At 40.0% G+C, this 21,179-nt stretch overlaps 1 protein-coding gene across 5 annotated transcripts in view; it reads right to left on the bottom strand.

The window, feature by feature from the left end:
• Positions 1–11,523: 11,523 nt before the first annotated feature.
• Positions 11,524–21,179, bottom strand: part of PROX1 (prospero homeobox 1) — a 49,559-nt gene continuing 39,903 nt past the window's right edge. For 4 of the 5 annotated variants that reach the window (XM_063152166.1, XM_063152167.1, XM_063152168.1 and 1 more), the window contains one exon: positions 11,524–17,298. In XM_063152166.1, coding sequence (XP_063008236.1) covers positions 17,110–17,298 — 189 coding nt within the window. In that variant the 3' untranslated portion in view covers positions 11,524–17,109. The remainder of the gene's footprint in view (positions 17,299–21,179) is intronic. The other variant, XM_063152170.1, reaches the window with a different exon arrangement.

The following is a 21,179-nucleotide window of genomic DNA, read 5'->3' as shown; positions in this document are numbered from 1 at the left end:
AAATAGAATTTCAAGAATGTGACATAATGTGTTAGAAAGGGTAAACTGGAGTGTAAGTAAATGCAAGAAACTATACATCTATATGTTAAAAATCAACATACATCTTTATGTTAAAAAACTAAAAATATATAAAAATACATATAAAAAGCAAAACATCTTCAGGCATCAGTTATTGCTCCTTGTTTTACTTTCTGTCACTCCCAAGAAAAGCAGCTCAGTTGTCCTTGTGAATACACTTCCAACACAAAGTGACTTTGTGACTACCCTTCAAATATTGACTAGAGACCTGTCTTCCCAGCCTCCTCTTCACCTTCTTAAATAAGACCAGCTGCTTCAATCTTTCTTCCACACTCATGTGCTGATGATACTGGTCTTCTTCTACTGGGACCTTTCCAGTTTCAAAATATCCTCTTTGACTTCCAGAGCTGAGAGAGATGATACTCCAGATGGGCTCAAATAGAAGAGAATGAAGACTTTCCTTGATCTGCTCTTAACATAGCTTGGTATGGGCTTTGCTGTATGTTTCCCTGGAAGAGGGTAACTACTAATAGGAAAATGTTTAGACCAGTGATATTTGGCCTTCTTTTCATGGCCATGCTGTAGGAGACTCTCAGCAGTGAGACACAGAACTAACAGAGAAGAGATTTGGGGAAAGCAGTTTGGAATATTTTATACTGATTTTCTGAAATGGGGACATGCCTGTGTACCATGAGCCAGCAAAATGCAAGTGACTGCTAACAAAGTGGAACCTGCTGAAGCCACCTCGACACTTCAGAAAATGTGGCCCAGGGTTTGCCTCAGTCAGCTGTGCTTTTTCTGCTCTCGTGTGCATAGTGTATTGTGGAAAGCCAGATAAGAGCATTTATTCAAATCCAGCAAAAATAAAGCTCCTCTTTCTCTGCTAAAACAGGTTTAGATTTGTATCCTGCAAACTGATACAAAAAGCCTTGCTTCTCCACACAAGAAAAGCCCATCTCTGGGAACACTGAATATACAGAACGTGTGAATAAAAAGAGGGGATGTAACATTTGTGAGCTGCTTGTGACAGCCACTCGGCAAATGAAACACATGTATTATGACAAAATCACAAACTGCTGGCTTGGCACATTCCCTGGGAACGGGCGGGGAAGGTGATAGCTGCTCGAAAGTCAGAGAAAGGATCAATATTGAATAAATCAAAACAAATATGTGATAGGTTCTGAGAATGATATAAAAATTAAATACCAGTGAATTTGAGGCACGAAAATATCCAATTACTGGGCTAGTGCTACCGTCACTGTCATACTGAGAAAAGGGGGAGGGCAGAATGAAATTACTGAGGGCGCAATAGCTGGAAGTAGTTTTGATATTTATACACAGAGCCCATCTCAATACACTTAGCACAGGAAGATACTTCCTACTGCTGGTATTTTATGGATAAAGAAGCTGAGGTACAGACCACAGTTCTCTTATTTGTCCAGTTCCATTGGAGTCTGTCCAGAGCCCACTGCCTGTTCCCTTTCCCTCTGCTATCCATGCCTCTCCCAGTATTTCCCCATGCTCAGTTAAAACCTGGATCTGCCCAGCAATAGAAATGGCCACTGAGTTATAGAGGGAGCAGCTTCTTTGTGGAGAGAACCACGCAGTGCAAGAGGAAAACGAACTCTGATACTGGTGAAACATTGGGATTTTCCTGCTCAGAAGCCCTTTCCATTTACAAAACTCCTCTTTACTGTGCATTTATTTTTCTCCCAAATCTGCCTGCTTGCATAAATTTTATGCATTCTCAGGTGTTGTCCTCGTCTTTTAAATTTTGTTTACCTTTCACTTTACATTAAAGCACTGAAATAGAAGAAGCCATTACCACAAGTTTAGTGCTATATGGGCTTTGTGCTGCTATCCACTTGGAGAGAATTTCACTCTAGGAAGTTTTCCGCTGGGTACAGGCTAAGATTCCAAGGATGAATTTCCTGGAGAAAATAGCATCTTCTTTCCTTGTTCTGAAGTCAGTTCAAGACACTGAATACAATACCTGTATTTGTTAGTATTTCTTACTTGTCTCATAGCTGTGCTTAGTGAGCTAGTTGCCCTATAACCCTAGATGAAGGGAGCCCTGCTGTTCTGGGGAGTTTCAAATTGCAGCCCCATGCCTACATCTCCTGCCACCTTTCAATGCTGTGATTACTCAGGTGTGAAATATAGCTTCATAAGACTGAGATTTTAGAAAATATTATCTGTTCTTAAGAAATAAAACCCGTGTCTTTCCAAACTTTCTTCACTGATATTTTTCTTCCTCTCCATTTTATGTCTCAGAAACCCGACATACTGAATGGTGCATGTTGATTTATGTTCCTTTAATGCAAGAATATCAGTGAACCTAGCAAAATGTATGGATTTTCTTTTATCCTTAGCTGAGCACATAATATGTGAGCAAAATGAATATATACTGTCTCTAGCCTACTGAATTTCTCTCATATTTTTCACATAACTTTACCTTGCTCTTTCTATATTTCATTGAAGTAACAGCTCACCTTAGTTTATTCGTGAGGCCACCTGTGCTATCACATTACTGCAGATTCTACAGATAAGGATGAGGAGAAAGTGGAAGAATTGAAGGAATGGATGCAAGAGTAATGTTTATGAAGCACAAAGATAACTTTCAGTGGAAGACGCTGTAAAAGTGCAAAGCTCTATTATTATTGCTATTATTACTTTATTATAGGTGGTTACCAGAGATCTCTGACTGGATGAATTAAATAAAAGCAAGGACTGATTTCAGCTATTCCTTACTTAATCCTATAAACAGTCAATTGATATCTTAATATATATTGCTGCTGCTCCTGGCCAGGAAGTCATGGGAGGAGATAAGGTATTATTGGTTTTATCTGCTGTGTGCCTTACATAGAGGACAAATCCAGTGTTTCTTTTGTGTGGAAATATCTTGACATTTAGCTGGGGTCCTCTGATCCTGAAGCTTGAATTTTGTGGTGGAATGCATCAATATATGGAAATTTGGAGCTTGGATATAGAATAAAAGGGGCATTCTGACTTAACACTAAATGGGCAGGAAATTGCCCTTTGTTTTCAAGTGGAATCTACCTAAGAATTTTTCCAGGTGAGGAAAACAGTTTGTGACTAAGACAGCCCTTGTTCTCTGTGCTGAAGTGGCGTGTGGGGTAGCTCTGATAAGTGCAGGTCTTGGAGGAGGTACCTGAGCAATGGCTGATAAAGATAACTTGCTTCAGTCTGGGCACAGACTGAGACCTCACCTGATGTAAGCTGATGTAACACTCCTAATGTCATAGTCTCTTTTGCTGACCTTGGTCTCTCAGTCCAAGCACCAAAAATACCACCAGCCACACCCCAACCCACCCAGCAAGATAAACTCCCCAGCTGCCAGCTCTGCAAGTCACGTTGGCTGATTTGAAAGCACTGCAGGATTTGTAGGTGTCTTCCAAGTTTTATGAACATATTCTCTAAATTGCCTCTCTCCAGGCAGCTGGAGTGTGGCATTACCAGTTTTTTAGCCTCCCTAGAGATGGTAACAACTGCTCACGCAGGGACTCCCCATTTCTTTACTTGCAGAAAACATCTAGATTTGTAAGCATCTACAAGTGCAATCCTCCTCAATGTAAACTTTTGACCTAAAGCCTGTTTCTCCACTTATAATATATTCCTGTACTGGTTGTGAATTTGATTTTAGTCCGGATTCACATGTTTATGCCTCACAGGGTTGGAGGGCTACACCCACAGAGGAAAGGAGTCAAGAACATCTCAGTACAGCCTTCTCCAGCATTAAAAAAGCTAATCATGAGGTAAATAGTAAAAGAGTCATCAATAAGAGCACAGCAATGCTTCAGGATTTTTTTTAAGTTGGAAAATTAATTTTAATTACTTAACAGTGGAGAAGGCACCCGTCTGTTCCATTTCCAAGCAGAGAACATTTGGGACTGCAGCCCCAAAGGCCTGTGCTCTCCTGTGCCCATTGTAGGATCATGCAGGTTTTGGGGAATGTTGAAGAAGGATTGGCCCCTTCTTCATGGTTCTGTTAACAAGATCCTGTAAGAATCCCAAAATTGGCCCCAAAATCTGGGAGGAGGAGACATGGGTTTGATCCTGTGATCCATAGGAGTTGCTCCAGCTGAGTCAACTAATTTTGTGGTTTTTTGCAGGATTCAGCTGCCTAATGGACATTTATTAGCATTTTAATATGATGCAGAACCCAAGCCTGGAATGGGGTCAGCATGTGTACCCCTGGATACCAAGTGCCTGTCTGGGAGTAAGTTGTGCCAGATCAGAACACTGCCCTCTTCTCTGCCTGAGTCTTCTATGTGTCACTTATTTTTTGGGGTGCACAAAAAATTATCCTTTCACTTCCCTTTCAAAGCAAACCCATTTGAGTCAGACCATTGCAGCAATAAAATCCCAACTAGGAGCAACAGGGGAAAAAAAAAGCACACAAGCCACCACCATCCCCCACTTTCCAACCATCATCTTTTGCCATGAACTAAAAACCAGCAGCTTCACTTGATTTCATTTTTGGTAATAACAACAACAGAAATTTGCATCTGGGCTGACAATGTGGATAGTGAGTGTTAGCCCAGTGCGATTTGAAATTGGCAAGTTATAGCAACCCTCTGGAAAACCAGGATTTACAAGGGAAATGCTGACAAACACTTAACTACAGTGGCACTTGCTCTATACTATATAACACATAAAACAGTGAAATGGAACATAAGTCTCTTCTAATTATTGAAAATATTTTGGGGCTGCCTTGTGCTAAAACACTCATTTTTATCTTGCCTTTCAGATAATTTTTTTTCTCTCTTAAAGCAAATTTTGTTCTAAGCCACCTATCTTTCAAAAAAATGCTGTTAATCACCATTAAAAGAGCAGCATTCTGCATGTGATTTTTGGAAGGCTGTGTATAATAATAAGAATTTCAAGGCTGCGTGGACTTGCATGGCACCATATTATTGCATGAGCAAAAAACCAATACTGAGTGGTAATAACCATTTTTCAGAGGCAGCATGGAGGATTATATTATAAGCCTTTGTGTGTGTGTGTGTGTGTGTTTGTGTCTATCCTATATAAAGCAATCAGACACCTTCCAATTTCCAAACACCTGATAATGCTAAAGTTTATTTTATTGCAGCCAAGGTTCTATTTTCTTTCACTTCATAGTGACCCTAGGAAGAAGAGGAATAATGGATCGGGAACCTATTATAGCTATTCTGTGTTAAACAGCCAAGTAAAGGGCAAATATAGTTCTGTAGTGGAATCAATCACTGAACCCATCAGTGAGAATGACCCTCCTGGCCCCCACCTTCTTCCCCATGCCTAAGAATTTGCCATATTCAATCTTTAGGCTCTGAACCCAAATGCCCTTTGAAAGTGAATTTATGATCACTTCATCACACTGTCTATTAGCTCACTTTCTAACAAATAGGATTGAGAAATATATGGCAGGAACTGCAACGGCACATTTCCAACTAATGGTTAAAATGTCAGGGCGATAATGTACAAGTGCATCTGCCCTCAAACACAAAATCAAACGCAGCTTTACAAGGGCTGTCGCCATTCCACTTTAGTTAAAGACTTGCAAGCTTCCTTCTTCCCTTTTGCAGGGCTGCAGTTTGGAAGCTGCTGCATCTCATCAGGGCTCGGTTTGCCAGTGCTGTACTGTACTTCATTAGGCAGCTCTATTTAATGGTTTCAACAAAAGCCATCATTTTAGCCCAACTGCCTTGACTAAATTAAAATTTCCAATCTCTGTTTTAGTGTTCTGCAACTGATGTATACATAAGCAAAACTGGTCAACATCTGCCAGGGGGTTGGCCAAAAGTTCTGTAAAGATGTACTTCACATTTCTGAAGCATGTGCAAAGTAACAACGTACTTATCCTCCTGAGGGCTCTCATGATTTTACTTCACCATTTGTTCAGACACACTTTAGCAGCATATAAGCCATACAGTTGATTCTCCCCTTGGTTGCAGTTTTATCTGTAGTGTCATTTTGAGTAATTGGGGTATGGTAGCTGATCAACTTTCAGGTTTCTCATTGGCAGAAAGGGACTGTATTGGCACCAAGAAAGAATATGATGGGTCCTCTCGGTGCCTGAGCAAGTGTCCCTCTTTTGCACTTGGCTACCCAAGGCCATTAGAAAATAAGCTTAATAAAGCAACTCAGTGTATACATCTTAACTATTCCCAGCCAAGGGGATGCAGCTATAGAAGAAATATTTTAAACCAATATGAAAGATGGTAAATGTACATATTTAGTCAGTGATCTGTGAAAGTTTTTGAATTAGTTTTTAAAGCTTTGTTAAGACCAGAACGCACAGATGTTGAAAACAAGTTCAGATGTAGCGACAGATGGTATTTGATTATGAAGCAGACTGTTCATATAATACAAAGATGCTGCTTCTGCCATACACAAGTAACTGCAGAGAGTGCAGTAGAAATTTTGGAAGGCAGAGCAGTTCAAGAGGTTCTTTGTGCGGCAATAACTTTCACATTTTTCCAGCAGTGCTAGAATTGGGATAATTTTCTTTCTTTTACAGTCGACACCCTTACCCCCCTTCCCCCACTCGCCATTTTCTCCCTTGTTGTACAGCTCTCTTGCACTTTTTTTGATCCTCTTTTCAGGTCATTTGAAATCAGATTAAGGATAACTACACTTTATTTATATTTATGGAATAACAAAGTTCCTTAAGGTTAATAATAACAATAATAGTTATTATATATTACTGATATTATCTATGTAAAAAGAGCACCATGTTTTGGGACAAATCCTGTATTTTGGAAGTGATGTAACACCACATCCAGAATCCCTGGGCTGCTGTCTTTTGCTGGGGACAACATACGTGCCTGCTTGCTGGGGCTGCTGCCACATTCACCTTGTCAAAGCCACCGTCACCCCCGTTCACTTCTCTCCTCCAAGGAGATGTGAGAAGGGAACTGAAACCTGGAAATACAGGGAGGGAGCTGTGTGAAGGGCAGGGGTGCCTGCCACTGGGCACCAGCCTCACCCCACCGCTGTGGTGGGGGGTCTGGACCCCTCCTGCCACTGCTGTCCCCCAGCACTCCCTGGGTGCCTTTTGGCCACTGGCTTCGGGCCCCTCCGCCCCGAGCAGGGAGCAGCTTCTGTGGCCTTTGCACAGGGTCATTCTCTGGCAGAGCTGGGTGTTCCCCTTGCCTCACCACAGCACACCTTGACCTTTTCGTTCCCTGCCACCCTGTGCCGCCACCAGCAGCCGGCCGTGGCCCCGGTTAAAGGCTGCTGAGCACTCTGGAAATTTCTGGAAGGGCAGAAACACCATGTAAGCAACTCCTTCCTGATGGGAGGGAGAAACCTAACTCATGGGAAGGGGCACAGCCTTGCCATGGATGGGCTTCTCCAATTCCTCCGCGGTTCTCCCCACGTTCCGGGAAAGCAAATGGCCGGGTAAACAGTGTTTTAACATATTGGCCACTCACAAAGATGCAAAAGGATGCCAGGAGGCAAGATTTCAGCTCGGAGATAAAGCTGGCAGGGCAGCAGCCTGTGGGTTGTGCAATGTAACCCGGGGGCTTTGGGAGGACCCCCGTGTGCGGGCTGTTAATCGGTAACCGGGCGTTAATGAGTAACGGGGCTGGCAGCGGGGCTGGGGAGCAGGAGTGCTCCCAGCTCTGCAGTGGGCAGGTGGGGGTCCTGGGGACATGGTGCCACCATCCTGCATCTCCATTCCACTCCCTATAAAATGGGGACATGGAATGGGAATAGATTTGGGCACAGCCTTTTGAAAGCGCTCAAGATTTTTCCCTGCGGCGCTCAGCGAGTGGTGGAGCTCCCCCCACCTGAGTTCTAGGTTTCTCCCAAAGCTGGGAAGTCACCATGCATATGTTTGTGCAAGAAAGCAGTGAAGCTCATTTTATATTATACCACTTCCAAACACACATATTTTATCAGGAAAGATTCAAAATACACCCCTTGACCCGAGTGTCCTTATGCTTCCAGAGTGTTTGCAGTGTGAGACAAGCTCTGGTTTTCAGATAAGCCTTTGAGGCAGTTTAAACCTCTGCCTCATGTGTTGTTCAAGATCCAACCCTGACTGTCCTGTGGCTTTCTTAAATATGCCAGCAAGCACTGCCATGCATGAGGGGCAGGTAAACCCTCAGTGTGAATGGCCAGACTTCATCCTGAGTCAGGCAGGCATGCAGTCCCTGGGGTGGGTGTGTTGTCAGAGCCTTGTGTGGATTACTGAAAAATTGTAAAAATAATATTAAAAAAAAAAATCTAAAGTGCCTCCACGTCAGAGAAATCTGGCCTTATGGTTTTGACTGGAGCATCATCTCTTCCTTTAAAAGCTCTGACCAAATTATTGAGCTGATAAACGATTTCCCTTGGTTTTACATGTGCTGGCATGAATTATCCTTGAGTGCTGCATATTAGGGTTGTTTTGTACTAAAAGGTGTTAAACACTTGTAATAAATATTTTTCCTTATTTCCCCTAGGACACTGTTCCATCTCTGGTTGGTGAAGCATAAAAAAGAGCTGTCATGCCCAGTTTTAATAGGCAATAGGATTTCAAGCCCCCAGAGTTGTTTCACAGTCTGGCAGTGGCCATAATGAAACTGGCCACTGTTGCCACAAGACTTTTTCCTCTCATGCGTTCTCCCCTGTTACCTCCCACAGCTGCTTGACTGGCAGGTCTCTTGCAAACCACAAACATATTTACATTGGAGCCAGTAATATTTCTTTAGCTATCTGTGCCATCTTTCTCGGTTTTTATTTTCCTTTGCCTAGACAGAGAGTCAACCTTAAGCCTAATTTTAAAGAATAAAATTAAACCGTGCATGCAATTAGCTGCATTTGCGTACGAACAGCAGTTCATTTTCATGTGTTTTGTTGTGAAGCAAATAGCTTGTTTGTTTGTTTGTTTGTTTTTTCACACTGATTCCCAAATAAATGGGAAAGTACCACTATTCACTCGCCCAGGATTTATTCAGAAAAATGCAATCACAGCCTCCCAGACTCTGGGCAGTGAGGTGGGGGGGTCCCTTCTCTGAAGGGGAGTCAGTGTCTCACTCTGCTCTGCAGCTCTGGAAAGAGTCAGGCTAACCTAAGCCAGCAAGCATTCATTTGGGTGTCTAAAACATTTCAATATTTAAATTAAAGATACCTCTTTCGTCTCTTTGAGGTGCAGGTATGGTTGTGGTCCTAATAAACCGTACACAAAAATGGCCATTGTAGCAATTGATGGATTTTCTGCACCCACCAATCTTTCACGCTTTTACAGGCAGCTTCGCCAAATGCCCCTGCCCACTGGGAAGCTGGGAGCACAGGCAGGCCCTGCAATGCAGCCAGAGGGTCAAACACTTGGACCAGGCAGGGAAAGAACCCTCCTACCCCCCAGCCCTTCTTATCTAGCAGCTCTGCCTTCACCCTGGGAGCCCTCCAGCCCCATTCAACAACAGAATTTAGCAAGGATTTAATTTTGCATAGTGTGTTCTTAAAACAAACACAATGCCATGTTTTAAAAGTCACTAAGATGAGTTTGGGGGAGCACTGCAAAGAGTGAGGGATGTATTTGCCATTATTTCCCAAACGCAGTCAGTCATATGCTGCCACTCTCCCTCCTAACAAAGAGGGAAGACTGGATCAGAAGGGATCATCTCCATAGAAATTGTGTTGGCACAACCTAGACTGGGCATAAATAAGGGTACAGACCAAGAAAATGAGAGCAATTAACCCTTTCAGGCTCTCAAATGACAAAATGCAGTCTTCCACATCCAGCTGCTCAGTAATGGGATGTATAAAAGACCCCAGTTGCTAGTGATGGTCTCAGTGACATAAAATTGTTCAATTTTTTGCCTTGCTCAGGGATAATTCATGTCTTCCTTGTCATTTTTAAGCTAGAACATAGTATCTTTCTTATTGTAAAAATTCCAGGTATTAGGGGAACTGAGGATTTCCAAGCACAGATGGCCAGATCTGCAGAACTTGGATCATTTCAGGGTGCTTGAAGCCTGGGAAAGTTGATTTGGCCCTCTGCAATGACAGGGACTACTTGCCAAGTTCCAGTCTAGCTCTGAACTCCTGCAGTAGTCTGAGATGCCAATAACTAGGATTTCTTATTTAGAGATCTGTGTGCTTTCCACTGCAGGGTAAAATGGCAAATAGTGTCCTGCATTTCACAGACCAGTATGTTTGAGAGAAAAACTGATAGAGGCACAGAGTGAGCTGGCAATTACCCAGAGAGCTCAGATCCTTTGGTCCATAACTGGGTACCTGAGGATGATCTCCCTCTCATCTAGTTAGGGCTTGATGACTAAGACAAAAATTATTTTAGCATGTTGGTTTGGTAATGTGGATAGATGTAATTAGGAGAGGCAATGTGTTTGCAGTAAAACCAGAGGAGAGCTCACATTTAAATGGTTATTAGTTATGTAGATGTAACTTCATGACCTTCCACAGACCTCCTTTACACCTCATGTTGATGAGGCTCAACAAATGCAACCCCTGATGTATAAAAATACAGGAGTTTTAACTGCTGTTGCAGATATGAAGTATTTATTTGTTGTTACAATGAAGCTGAAGCTGGATTCAGGTTCCAGCTCAGCTCTGGTGTCCTGAGGCTAAATCAGGGAAGATACTGAAAATAAATGACCTCAGATCAAAATATATTTTTAACACGCTTCTCCTTCAAAAATCAGAAGAGTCTTGCAGGATTTTGCAATCTAAATAAGCTACAGTCTTACTGCCATCTGCACCAATTCTAAGCCAAAAAGAGAACTTTCACATCTGAAACACAAACAATCACGTAAATCAAAGGTACACTCAACCCCAGAATTTTAAGATACATATGAAACAGCAGACACAGCAAAGAGGAAAAGAAAAACCATGAAAAAATACATTTTGAGGAATTGTGTAGGAACAGAGTGGTTTTATATAATGCTGGTAAATACTCAGCTTGAAACAGAAGAGATCCCTGAGTGATGGGTTGCAACAATGAGAACAGAGGATGATGTCTGGTCAGTACCATTATCAAGGCCAGACTGGTAAGAGTAACAAATGTGAATGAAGTGTGAACCACCACAACTCAAGATCCACCTCTCTGCATTCACCCAGCTCAGCAAGCACCATCCCTGCATCACCCAGCTTGAGGAACCCCCTGTTGCAGGACACCAGCATGGCAGGTACACCCAGGAAATGATTAAACAGCATAAACAAACTAGCTCACATGGGCTGCATTTAATTTAAAGGGCTGTCTATGCCTCAGACAAAACAGGTCTCTAGCAGGGAGTTATTCCTTGGCAGATAGACTATTGCAAAATAACATTCATTATCTTAACCGGCGCTGCGCTGGAGGTAGGACACCGAGGCCATACATCATTATATCCATTTTGCAAGAGGGCTGGTAGTTTCATTAATAAATAATTTGAACTAAGGGGAGAAGAAAACTTTCAGAGGAGTACAGTGTTAGGCACACACAGTGTTCAGGAGTTCACCTCTTCACATGGGGCAACATAAACTTTTGGAAATAAATGTAAACAATGGCAATGAGCTTGTAATTTATATTTTATTTTGCACAAGCTTGCATATATACTGCACATACATTCAGTTTAGAGAAGATGGAAGGCACACAAGGCAATTGAACTACTGTATCCTTTAAGTGGTACAAAGCAAAAAGGTAAAAGTCTGGAGAGTATACAAAAGCTTTAAACACACAAAATAAAATCCACCCCCCCCCCAAACATTTTTCCTGTGTTTATCTTAAATTTAGTAGCTGCCAAGCTAGAATTGTAACTTTTTTTTTTTCAATCAATTGTCTACTGCACCTTTTTTTTCCAAACAGACAGGGGAGTCTTATTGTTTTATCTTGTCATCAATTAATATTACAGTACATCCTTGGTAATACAAAATTGTACACCTTCATCAAATAAATTAGGATAAATTAAACCAATAAATTATGCAAAGTCTTCAGAACAATAGACGACAACAAAAAAATCCACAGTTGAAATTGCCTCTAGCTAAAAAATAAAATAAAAAAAAATCAAAAATTGACTTTATCAGTTCAGTTATTGTACTATCTTCAAATTAAAGGGTCTTTATTACAAAAAAAAAGAGCTTAATAATGCTATTTACAACATATTGCTAAATAATATAAAGGCAGTGTTTTGTCACTTTTGTAACTATATACATATGAGTAATGGCTGGGACAATATCAGTTTAAACCTTAACCTTTGACTCTTCTGGGCAGCATTAAAACCAAGCTAAAGAGGCTTTTTCCCCCTCCTTTTTTAGTTTCTGACTCTTACAGGCTATATGGTAATGAGATGGTTATTGTGTTTTTCTGCTATCTCACTCGAGTGGAACAATTAATGCAGAAGGTATGGATTTTAGAGAAAAATGTAAGCTCACTGTTTCTTCTAGATTTGTTTCTACATATCCCAGTATTTGTGCATTTGGAAGGTGGCTGCTTTGGGAGAGAGGTGACTGTGGCTCAGATGAAAAGACTGAATAAAGTCATAGTGCCACCACCTTTCATACACTAAAAAGGATATTCCTAAGAAGATACAAAGGTTAAATACCAGTTTTCATCCCAGCTCTAAATATGAGCATTTTTAGCTTCAGTTTATAGATGGTTTACAACCAACAGTTCTACAGAAAACAAAATTGCATTTCCTTCAACAGAACATTTAAGTGCAATACAGTAACTGCTTACTCATATAAACCAGTTACATTCCTTAAGGGGAGCTTTTTGAAAACAATGCGTATTGGAATTTTCAAACACAGAGTTGGTACCAGAAGGAAACATTTGCACTATTAACACCAATGATTGCTATATAATACACATGGCAAATATACTTTTTGCTTTCACTTCTCATGTACAGTGCTCATTTTGGGGGTTTTGTAAACCACTTTCCATTTTTAATATATATATATATATCTTTCTGTATATATATATATGTATAATCTTTCAATGCTGCTGGTGAAAATCCTATCTTTAAAGCCACAAAATCTTCACCTTTATTTCTTAATTAATATTAACCTGTGGAAAAAAAAACATTTTTCTATTAACTGACTTCATATACATAGAAAAAAATTCTGCAATTTTACAGAAACTGTATTACCCATTCCCTTGACATCTGATGAAAGAGACTTAACTTTTAAAAGTAGAGAGCTGGATTTTCAAGAATGCTTTCAACTATCTACACAGTTACTGTAGTGTTTCTTATAAATTCAACAGATGTTTTCAGAATGTAGTTATTAAAATCTTATGTCTTTATGCAAGAACAGCCGTAAGGTTGAATATTTACATTGCTTTATAAAAGTTCCCCTCTATTTTCAATGTTCACCCACATACCTGGTACAGTAACAAAGATTCTGCAAACTTAAAACACTTTAATTAAATAATACTCAGAGGCACAAAGCAAACCTCAGGAATACATGGGTGAACACTTCCTTAAATAATTACTACATTCTAACATCTTCCACGTGTTTACCATTAAATGTGAAACGTTCCCATTAAACAACCAGAGATACAGTAAGAATTAAATGTTTTGTAGTTTCAAATAGAACATTCTTTTCACAAAACATAACAAATGTCTAAAATAGGTTCTTAATCTAGATAGGAAAAAGGTAAGCTTTTCACTTCATACGCCTCTTTTGTGTGTGTGTGTGTGTTTCTGTGTAAATATACATACATATGCCCACACATGTTGTCCTGTGTGTGACCACATACGTATCTGTATATGCACATATGTCACGTATGAAATATTGCTTCTATACTACTTTTCATCAGGCTAAGAAAACACAAGATTTGCACCACAGTTACAAAAAATTGGCTTCTACAAGAATTTTCAAAACTCGAATGCTGCTCAAACAATTGAGAAAAAATAATTTGCGTTATCAAACTGTTCTAAAAATTCTCTTCTTCAAAAACGTATTCTCCTGCTTTGTTTTTTTTTATTTTTTTAATTTTTAAAAAGACACAAAATATGCATAGCTATCAACATTATGTCAAACAGCCGGGAAAAAAAAAAGTCAGTGTTTATTGCAGCTGTAGTAATTGAAAAATAAAGTTTAAAAGATGAAAATTGTAAGCCACAGAAGGCACAAGAACAATTGTACTTGTGGGGGAAAAACTGGTATTTTGAAGGATTTTTTTTTATCCTTCCGCTGGTGCATTTAAGGTCTAGGCACAGACTATAACCTCAAGTTTATATGCAGAAATAAATCTGAATTAGCAGTAAATGAATGGCAAGATGGGGTTTCTACATGGATTTTGAAATTCTTTTCCTATGTAAACCTTTCATTACAATAAAAGTAGCCTCCTGCCTTTTAGCCATTTTTAGTGAAATAATATTAAGATAATTTAAAAGAAACTGGATTGGATTCTACTTAGAATTTAGTACAAGCTATGCCACGTATTTGTAATTTTAGGTGAATTGGGAGGCACAAAGGCAATATGGCTATAAAACACAGAAAAATCACATAACTGAAGTGATGAAATTATCATTTATTCCTTTTTCAGACCAAGGAGGTTTTTATTTTGCCTTTAAGATGAAATTTCTATTCCTAATTCCTATGCCTCATTTACTATTGAGATTATACTACCCATAAATAAATAAATAAATGCAACAACATCAAGTGTTGAGTACACAATTTCACTTATTTAGATTATGTGAATCCCATTGCAGCCAAATAATAATAACATTAATATCAATAATAATAATAATAGAATATAATAATAATAATAATAATAATAATATAAAGCAACGGTAAAATCACAGGTTGAGATGGTAGCTAGTAGTATGTCCACATAGTATGAATAAAGTATGGCTTTGCTTTCTTATGTCCAAGGTGACAATGCAAAGTAATATTTTGCATCTGATGGTATGCCAATGATGAACTTAGTGTATTAAAACTTGAGCATTTTATGCCACTTCTTCCCATAAATCAAAAAAGTGCATGAACACAATTTTCATCCTTTCTTACTCAGAATTCATTGGAGTTACATCTTTATGAAGTGTAATGTTTACCAAATCATGCACACACACAGAAAAACAAAAAGGAAAAATGAAATAAAGAAATCAAAATAAAATGAAATAAAATGTAAGACAATAAAAGAAAGAAAAAAAATACTGTCTACTGTAAGGATACGTACAGTATTAGGTACTCTCAGGAAGTCTAAGATCAAGATTTGTTTTGCTTTTAATGCATAGTGAAAATGTTGGCACTTCATCCCATGCTATTGTCTGCATTGCCTATACTCCACAGATACTGCCAGTGCTTGAAAAGAATGACAGGGAATCGGAGGATTGTGCTGTTTAATTTGAAGTCAGCAGGTTTTTAAGGCTTTCTGCTAACAATAATTGCTTTCATACATTTCTGTCTATCAGCAGTATTTGTAAATGAAGTGAAATTGCAATGATCAGGTCAGCTCTTTAGTCACATGGGTAAACTTTCACTCTCCAAAGTCAAAATGTAATTTTAAAATAAAGAAGATACCAATATCCTCAATGGCATAAATATAATTCAGGACTAATTAGGAACTTCCTCTAGATTTAGATTGAATTATGTAGGGGAAAATACTATTGATGATAACAATAAATTCTTACTGCATCCGTACAAAAGACGACAAAGAAAATGACAAATACAGTGTGCCATAGCATATTCAACCTTCCCCCAAACTTCTGGAGACGATTTCTTTCTGAAAACATGAGAAAAGGAGAGCCACTGAAGAAAGCATGAGAACTAGCAGCTAGCTTTCTTTCTTTCTTTCTGTCATTTCGTGGTGTAGCATTCAGGCAAACCCAGATCCATCAGGGACTTTACACTGTAGCTCAGGTTTTGGTCACCACTAGCTACAGCTTCAGAAGACAAGTGCAGCCACTTTGATCAAATAGATTTTTTCTTTGTTTATTTTTTTTAAAGCTGCACTTACTGTAATTTTAAAAATTGAACTTGGCTATCTGAACCCTGCATAGCCAGGAGGACACTGTGATTTTTGTATAATGCTACATTAGAATTTTATGAAAATGAAATTTTTATTCTTCTGATTAGGAAAACACTAATTATATTTTATAGCTACAAACAAGCCTTTTTTTTTTTTTTTTTTTTTTTTTTCCTTTGCCTCATCACTGTGAGGTGAAGACTCTTCCACTAAGATGATTCAAAAAGTGCTTTTCAGGGCAGATGTCAAATATGGACAGGAAACTTTGTATGCTGGAAAAGTAATCTTAGGGGGCAGAATGGACTAAGAAAATAATAAGTTTAGGGACCAATGCCACTTAAAGTAAGACTGAGACATGGCAATATACGATGCTGAAGATTTCATTTTTACTCTATGGAGAGTGAAATGCTTCCGCTTTAGTAAGCTGACCATATTCCAAAATTAGTGTGGTTGATACAACATTGTGCATGAATTACTGGCCTAACCCTGCAAGAACAGTATTTGATTTGTGCAAACATCCCTTGCTGCAATTTAGAGAAACAAGAACCTGGCATGTTGGAGACTGGTGCAGGGTATCTGTCATTTCTGTAAGGAACATATGAAGCATAGGGTTTGCTTTTTTGGGTGTCACTTCTTGGAGTGAGTACCTAAAACAGATGTATTTTTCTGAAGTATGAAACAAAATCTAGTTATTGATTAAAAAGTATATAAATACAAATAAAAAAGCTCGAAGCTTTTGAAATGGCTCCACAGAGTTCAGACCTTAAGCAGTATAAACATAATATAAACTTCATTGTCTGTAGTATTGTGCCATGACATTAGTCTCACCAAGACAAAATGCCACTTTGCAGCAAGCAATAAATCTGACAAAGCATTTTTAAACATAATGCCCTAACTTGCTAAGACAGGCTTTTACACGCTTCCAAACTCTTCTCCCTGAAAATTAACCCCGTTGATTCTTCAAATGTTAAGGGTCTTGGGCAAAAGTAAACCAAAGGCTGAAGTAAAATAACCATCCCCTTGGAACTGAACGAAAACTTATATCCAGGAGGGATCAGTCTAATTTCATATACATATATATATGTATGCCATACACATATATATGAAATTAAAATAGAGACACACATGACTTGGGCATCAGAAGGGGACTGCTACTTTCATACATTCATAAATAGCTGCTGAACTCTCTACTCATGAAGAAGCTCTTGTAGGCAGTTTGGGGATTTGAAAATCTCAGGGACCTCACTGTCCAGCTTACAGATGACCTTGTATATGGCCTTCTTCCAGGAAGGATCAACATCTTTGCCTGCGATAATGGCATTGAAAAACTCCCGTAACGTGATCTGAGCCACTTCCAGGAATCTCTCTGGAACCTGCTGATACAAGGAGACAATGGCATTAATACAGTTTTCAATTTCAAGTCTCTGGTTCTTCAAAGGAAACTGAGCTAAGTTCTTTCTTTCAGAAAGGGGCTTACATAGCACCTGCATTTTCTAAATGTGGCAGCCCTCTATTCTCTTATGCAAAGCTGTTATATATAGTACTATAGCAATAACTTTTATAACATGTGTTAGAGATCTTTGTAAAGTCTACTGACAGAATGTAGGTAACAAAATGTTACTGTCTGAGTTGGAACAGTAGGGGATTTATAGGATATAATTAGCAGGAGGGGAAACAAGCACAATTGTCTTTAAGGAAAAAATCTCTGCTTGATATTTTACCCGTGCATTTATGGCCATGTTCCCCTCTCCATGTGAGAACTAATATGAAAGTTATGCATGCACAGGAAGCCCTTTGTACCTTTGTGCCTGACTTTGGTCACAACCAGTGCTGAAAGCACTCAAAGAAATGGGGTATCTCTGAATGTTGTTTGCAGCTTAAAACCAATCAAGCAGGAAAGCCTTCAGCTAGTGGCTTGCTTCTGTGGCTGCTATGCACAAGAACCCCGTAAAACTGCTTTCTCAGGAGACACTATGGTTTTTCCTTGTTTTTCAGGATCACACAAATACCACCCTAACCTCTTTAACGGGTGCATTGTGCTCCAAGTGGCTTCTGAGCTGGGGTGCTTTAAACTCATTTGTTTCTAAATGTCACTGTCACTTCACGGGTGAGTCAAATACCATGCTAGAGGGAACGCACCACTCTCAGAAGCCCCTGAACAATGGGTGAATGTTAAAAAAACTCAGATACCTCCACACTTTACTAATTCATTCTAAGTAGTTGTCCCAGGCACCAACACCACCTTCTCACCCTTTGCCTTAAATGATTCAAAAGCAATCGCTCTAATGAACTGCAGGGCAGTTGCAAGGTTGAGGTAATCTCCACAAAGGTATTATTTTCCACTTTTATCACGGAAATATGGCTTCACAGCTCTAGAACTGCTAATACATGGCCGGCCAGTAGCCAGCATGCTTATAATAGCAAGTATTCCCTCATTGCTATTCTTTGTCCCCACCGGCAAGAGGAGTTCTCCGACCTGCACTAGGAGCCACTTGAACCATTCCCGTGGCAAACAGACACTTGGGCAGCTCTCACTGATTTACTGAATTCGTGTCACACTGCCAGATCAAGGCCAGCCCCTTATTCTCCACTTCAGGCTTTTCTCCCCTTCTTCCCTTTAGAAGCCACTTCCAAAGCACTTGTCTGGAAATGTGTGTGATCAATCTGATAGAACAGAGCTCTGGAGCCTTCACTCACCTGTCATTGTTTGGGAGACACCAGCGGTTTGATAGCCACGTTCTGCCATCAAATAAGCATGAGATCAGCTCCCCCTGACACCAGCTGACAAACTCTGCTTCCAGAAGCCCCAGAGAAGTCCTCTGTCTACCTCTGAGAGTGCAATCCAGCCCTCACATGTTTTTGGGTTTTTTTGCTCCCAAAAGCATCTCTGGAAATTTTTCATTCAACAGGGTGCAGAGAAAGACACATCATTACAGATGGTCTATTCCAGCAATAATTAAGAGAGAAGAAATTAACTATTATGTTTCACTTACTCCAGCTCAAAGAAATTGCTTAGAACTCCCCATAACCACTCAGCTGTTCAGGCATTTGGTAACATGTCTACAGAAAATACCATGCTTTTCTCATTCTTTCATTGCTATAAAAAATTGACATGCTTTTCTGTTCATGCAGTTCAATGGTCAGACACTGCTCATCACCCTTGGTATTGCTGGGCACTAATAAACGGGAAGGAGTTTCTGACTACAAGACATAAGAAACCAGGAAAAGGAATAGATAACCAAAGTCATGGAGTAGACCCTGATTTAAGTCCATGAGAGCAAAACCTTTGGATTTTGGTGTCCACTCCAGAGGATCAACACTAGATGTCTTTCTTCCCTCCCAAGCTGCTGGAGATGAGAAACAGGCAATTACAAGCACCTACACGAGAAGTATGAAGTCCCACCTCTGCTTCTTACCTCATGGTTACACCCAGGACAACTGTAAGCACAGAAGTGACAACCTGGGTTTTAAGTTGGGCCTTTGCCATTCAATTTCTACCTGCACATTTGAAAGATTTCCAGGCAGAGAGTGCTGCTTTTCCATGGAGTAGGCAGTGTGAAACCCCTGAACCTGTAGCTTCCAGGCCTTCCACCACTGTAGCAGCACACAGGCTTTTTTTAAGACTGGGAGCTATCTTTTAAGGTCCAACTTTATTGTACCTGAGCCACATCTGCCTCTTTGAACCTGGTACAACAGGCTGCAGAGAGCAGCGAACAAACCCAACAATGAACAAAGCCCTGTGGGGGTTTTGAAGACCCAACTTTTCAGCTTTTTCTTCCTCTGGAGGCTTCACCTTGTAATGCTGAGTTCCTAAAGATCTCCCCTACTCTTAAGGCATTAGAACCATTCATAGCTCTTTCCTTTTGGGATGTTATTAGCAATTTTTCATGTCAGACTGGATTACACACATTATTTTGCATGTTGTAATGTGAATTGCATTGTGATTAATCCCAGAGGACGGTAAGTCAGCCAGCACTTTTTCCTTTCTAGAAAGAGCATCTACAGTCATTTTCATTGTTTGGGGATTTTTTTAGATAAGAGAATACTAGTGAAGTCCAGAGCCTGAAAATAAATATTTAAATGCATGGGTAGTTATATTTTTCAGTGGGCAATTAATCAGTCAGCCATGTTAATTATGTGTCTGGGGTGGCATTTCCCTGACCCTAAGTGATGGCGACCTATTCAGCGCATCTTTACACCTAACTGACTGAACATCTCCGAAGTAGGAACATCTGCATAAAATGCTTCAGTGACAAATAAACTCTATCTACATTGCTTTTAATAGAACCAACAATCCCTAGTATGAACCCAGGGCATTTTCTTAGCATCAGGTGGCAGCAGTCAATCAAAGAATCACACTGTGCATTCACCAGGAGGAAAGACAATGAGGTCTCGTCGGGGGAGTCTAGGTGGGTCTCAGGCTGAAGCCTCCACAGCAGTCCAATTTACAAAGAAATCACACTTTGCTGCATGCTTTGTAAATATAACTTCACTGCCAAGGGAAAAAGTCACAGGGCAGACTTTGGGCCAGTGTAAATCAGCAGGGCTCTGCCAGCCCCAGTGCAGTTACACTAATTTACACCTGGTACACATCAGTCCTGTACTTTCTAACACAGTCCAACAACCTCCATGGTGCCCCTTCTTAAGCCTTAGCCATGTTAACACGTCCCCTTTGTCTATGAAAACTGGGAGGGAATTAAAGCTCTCATCTGCTCTTGTCTATTTGTGCTGTTTTAACTACTGGCATTTTCCTTGGCGTGAACAACAAACCTGAACTATTTCACTCTTGGGTTTGCATGTACAACTATCATGCCGAACCATTTGGCTTAGCGCTGTGGGGGAGTGCTTTGTTAAAAATACTCGGCACATACTATTTCTATGGGAGCAAAAGTATAGTTCCAATGGCTCAAAAGCTGCAGTCAAGTCAGACCTAACTAACTCCTCTTTCACACAGAAGCACACACAGCTGAAGAAAGCTTTATAAATACTTGTTGAATTTCTTTTCAAGGCAAGCGTTACCCAAAAGGAACTGGGGACTGAGAAGGTGAGGGCAGTTCCTCAGCAGGTCTAAGTCAGTGTTGCCTGAGGAAAATCAGTGAAGCAACTCTGATTTTAAGCCAATAGAGAATTAGGCTTCTCTTTCTAACGGACCTTAAAAATCATCGTTGTGAAGGAGGGCACACTAAAAGTAGCTCTGTGTCTTAAACTGGTGGCCAGTCACTGACCCTGCACTGTTTTTCTCATAATTAGGTTGTTT

The sequence above is a fragment of the Melospiza melodia genome, chromosome 3, assembly GCF_035770615.1.
Source record: "Melospiza melodia melodia isolate bMelMel2 chromosome 3, bMelMel2.pri, whole genome shotgun sequence".
Classification (NCBI taxonomy): domain Eukaryota; kingdom Metazoa; phylum Chordata; class Aves; order Passeriformes; family Passerellidae; genus Melospiza; species Melospiza melodia.
Note: the sequence above shows the minus strand (reverse complement) of the source record. Positions and strands in the feature narration are given on the sequence as shown.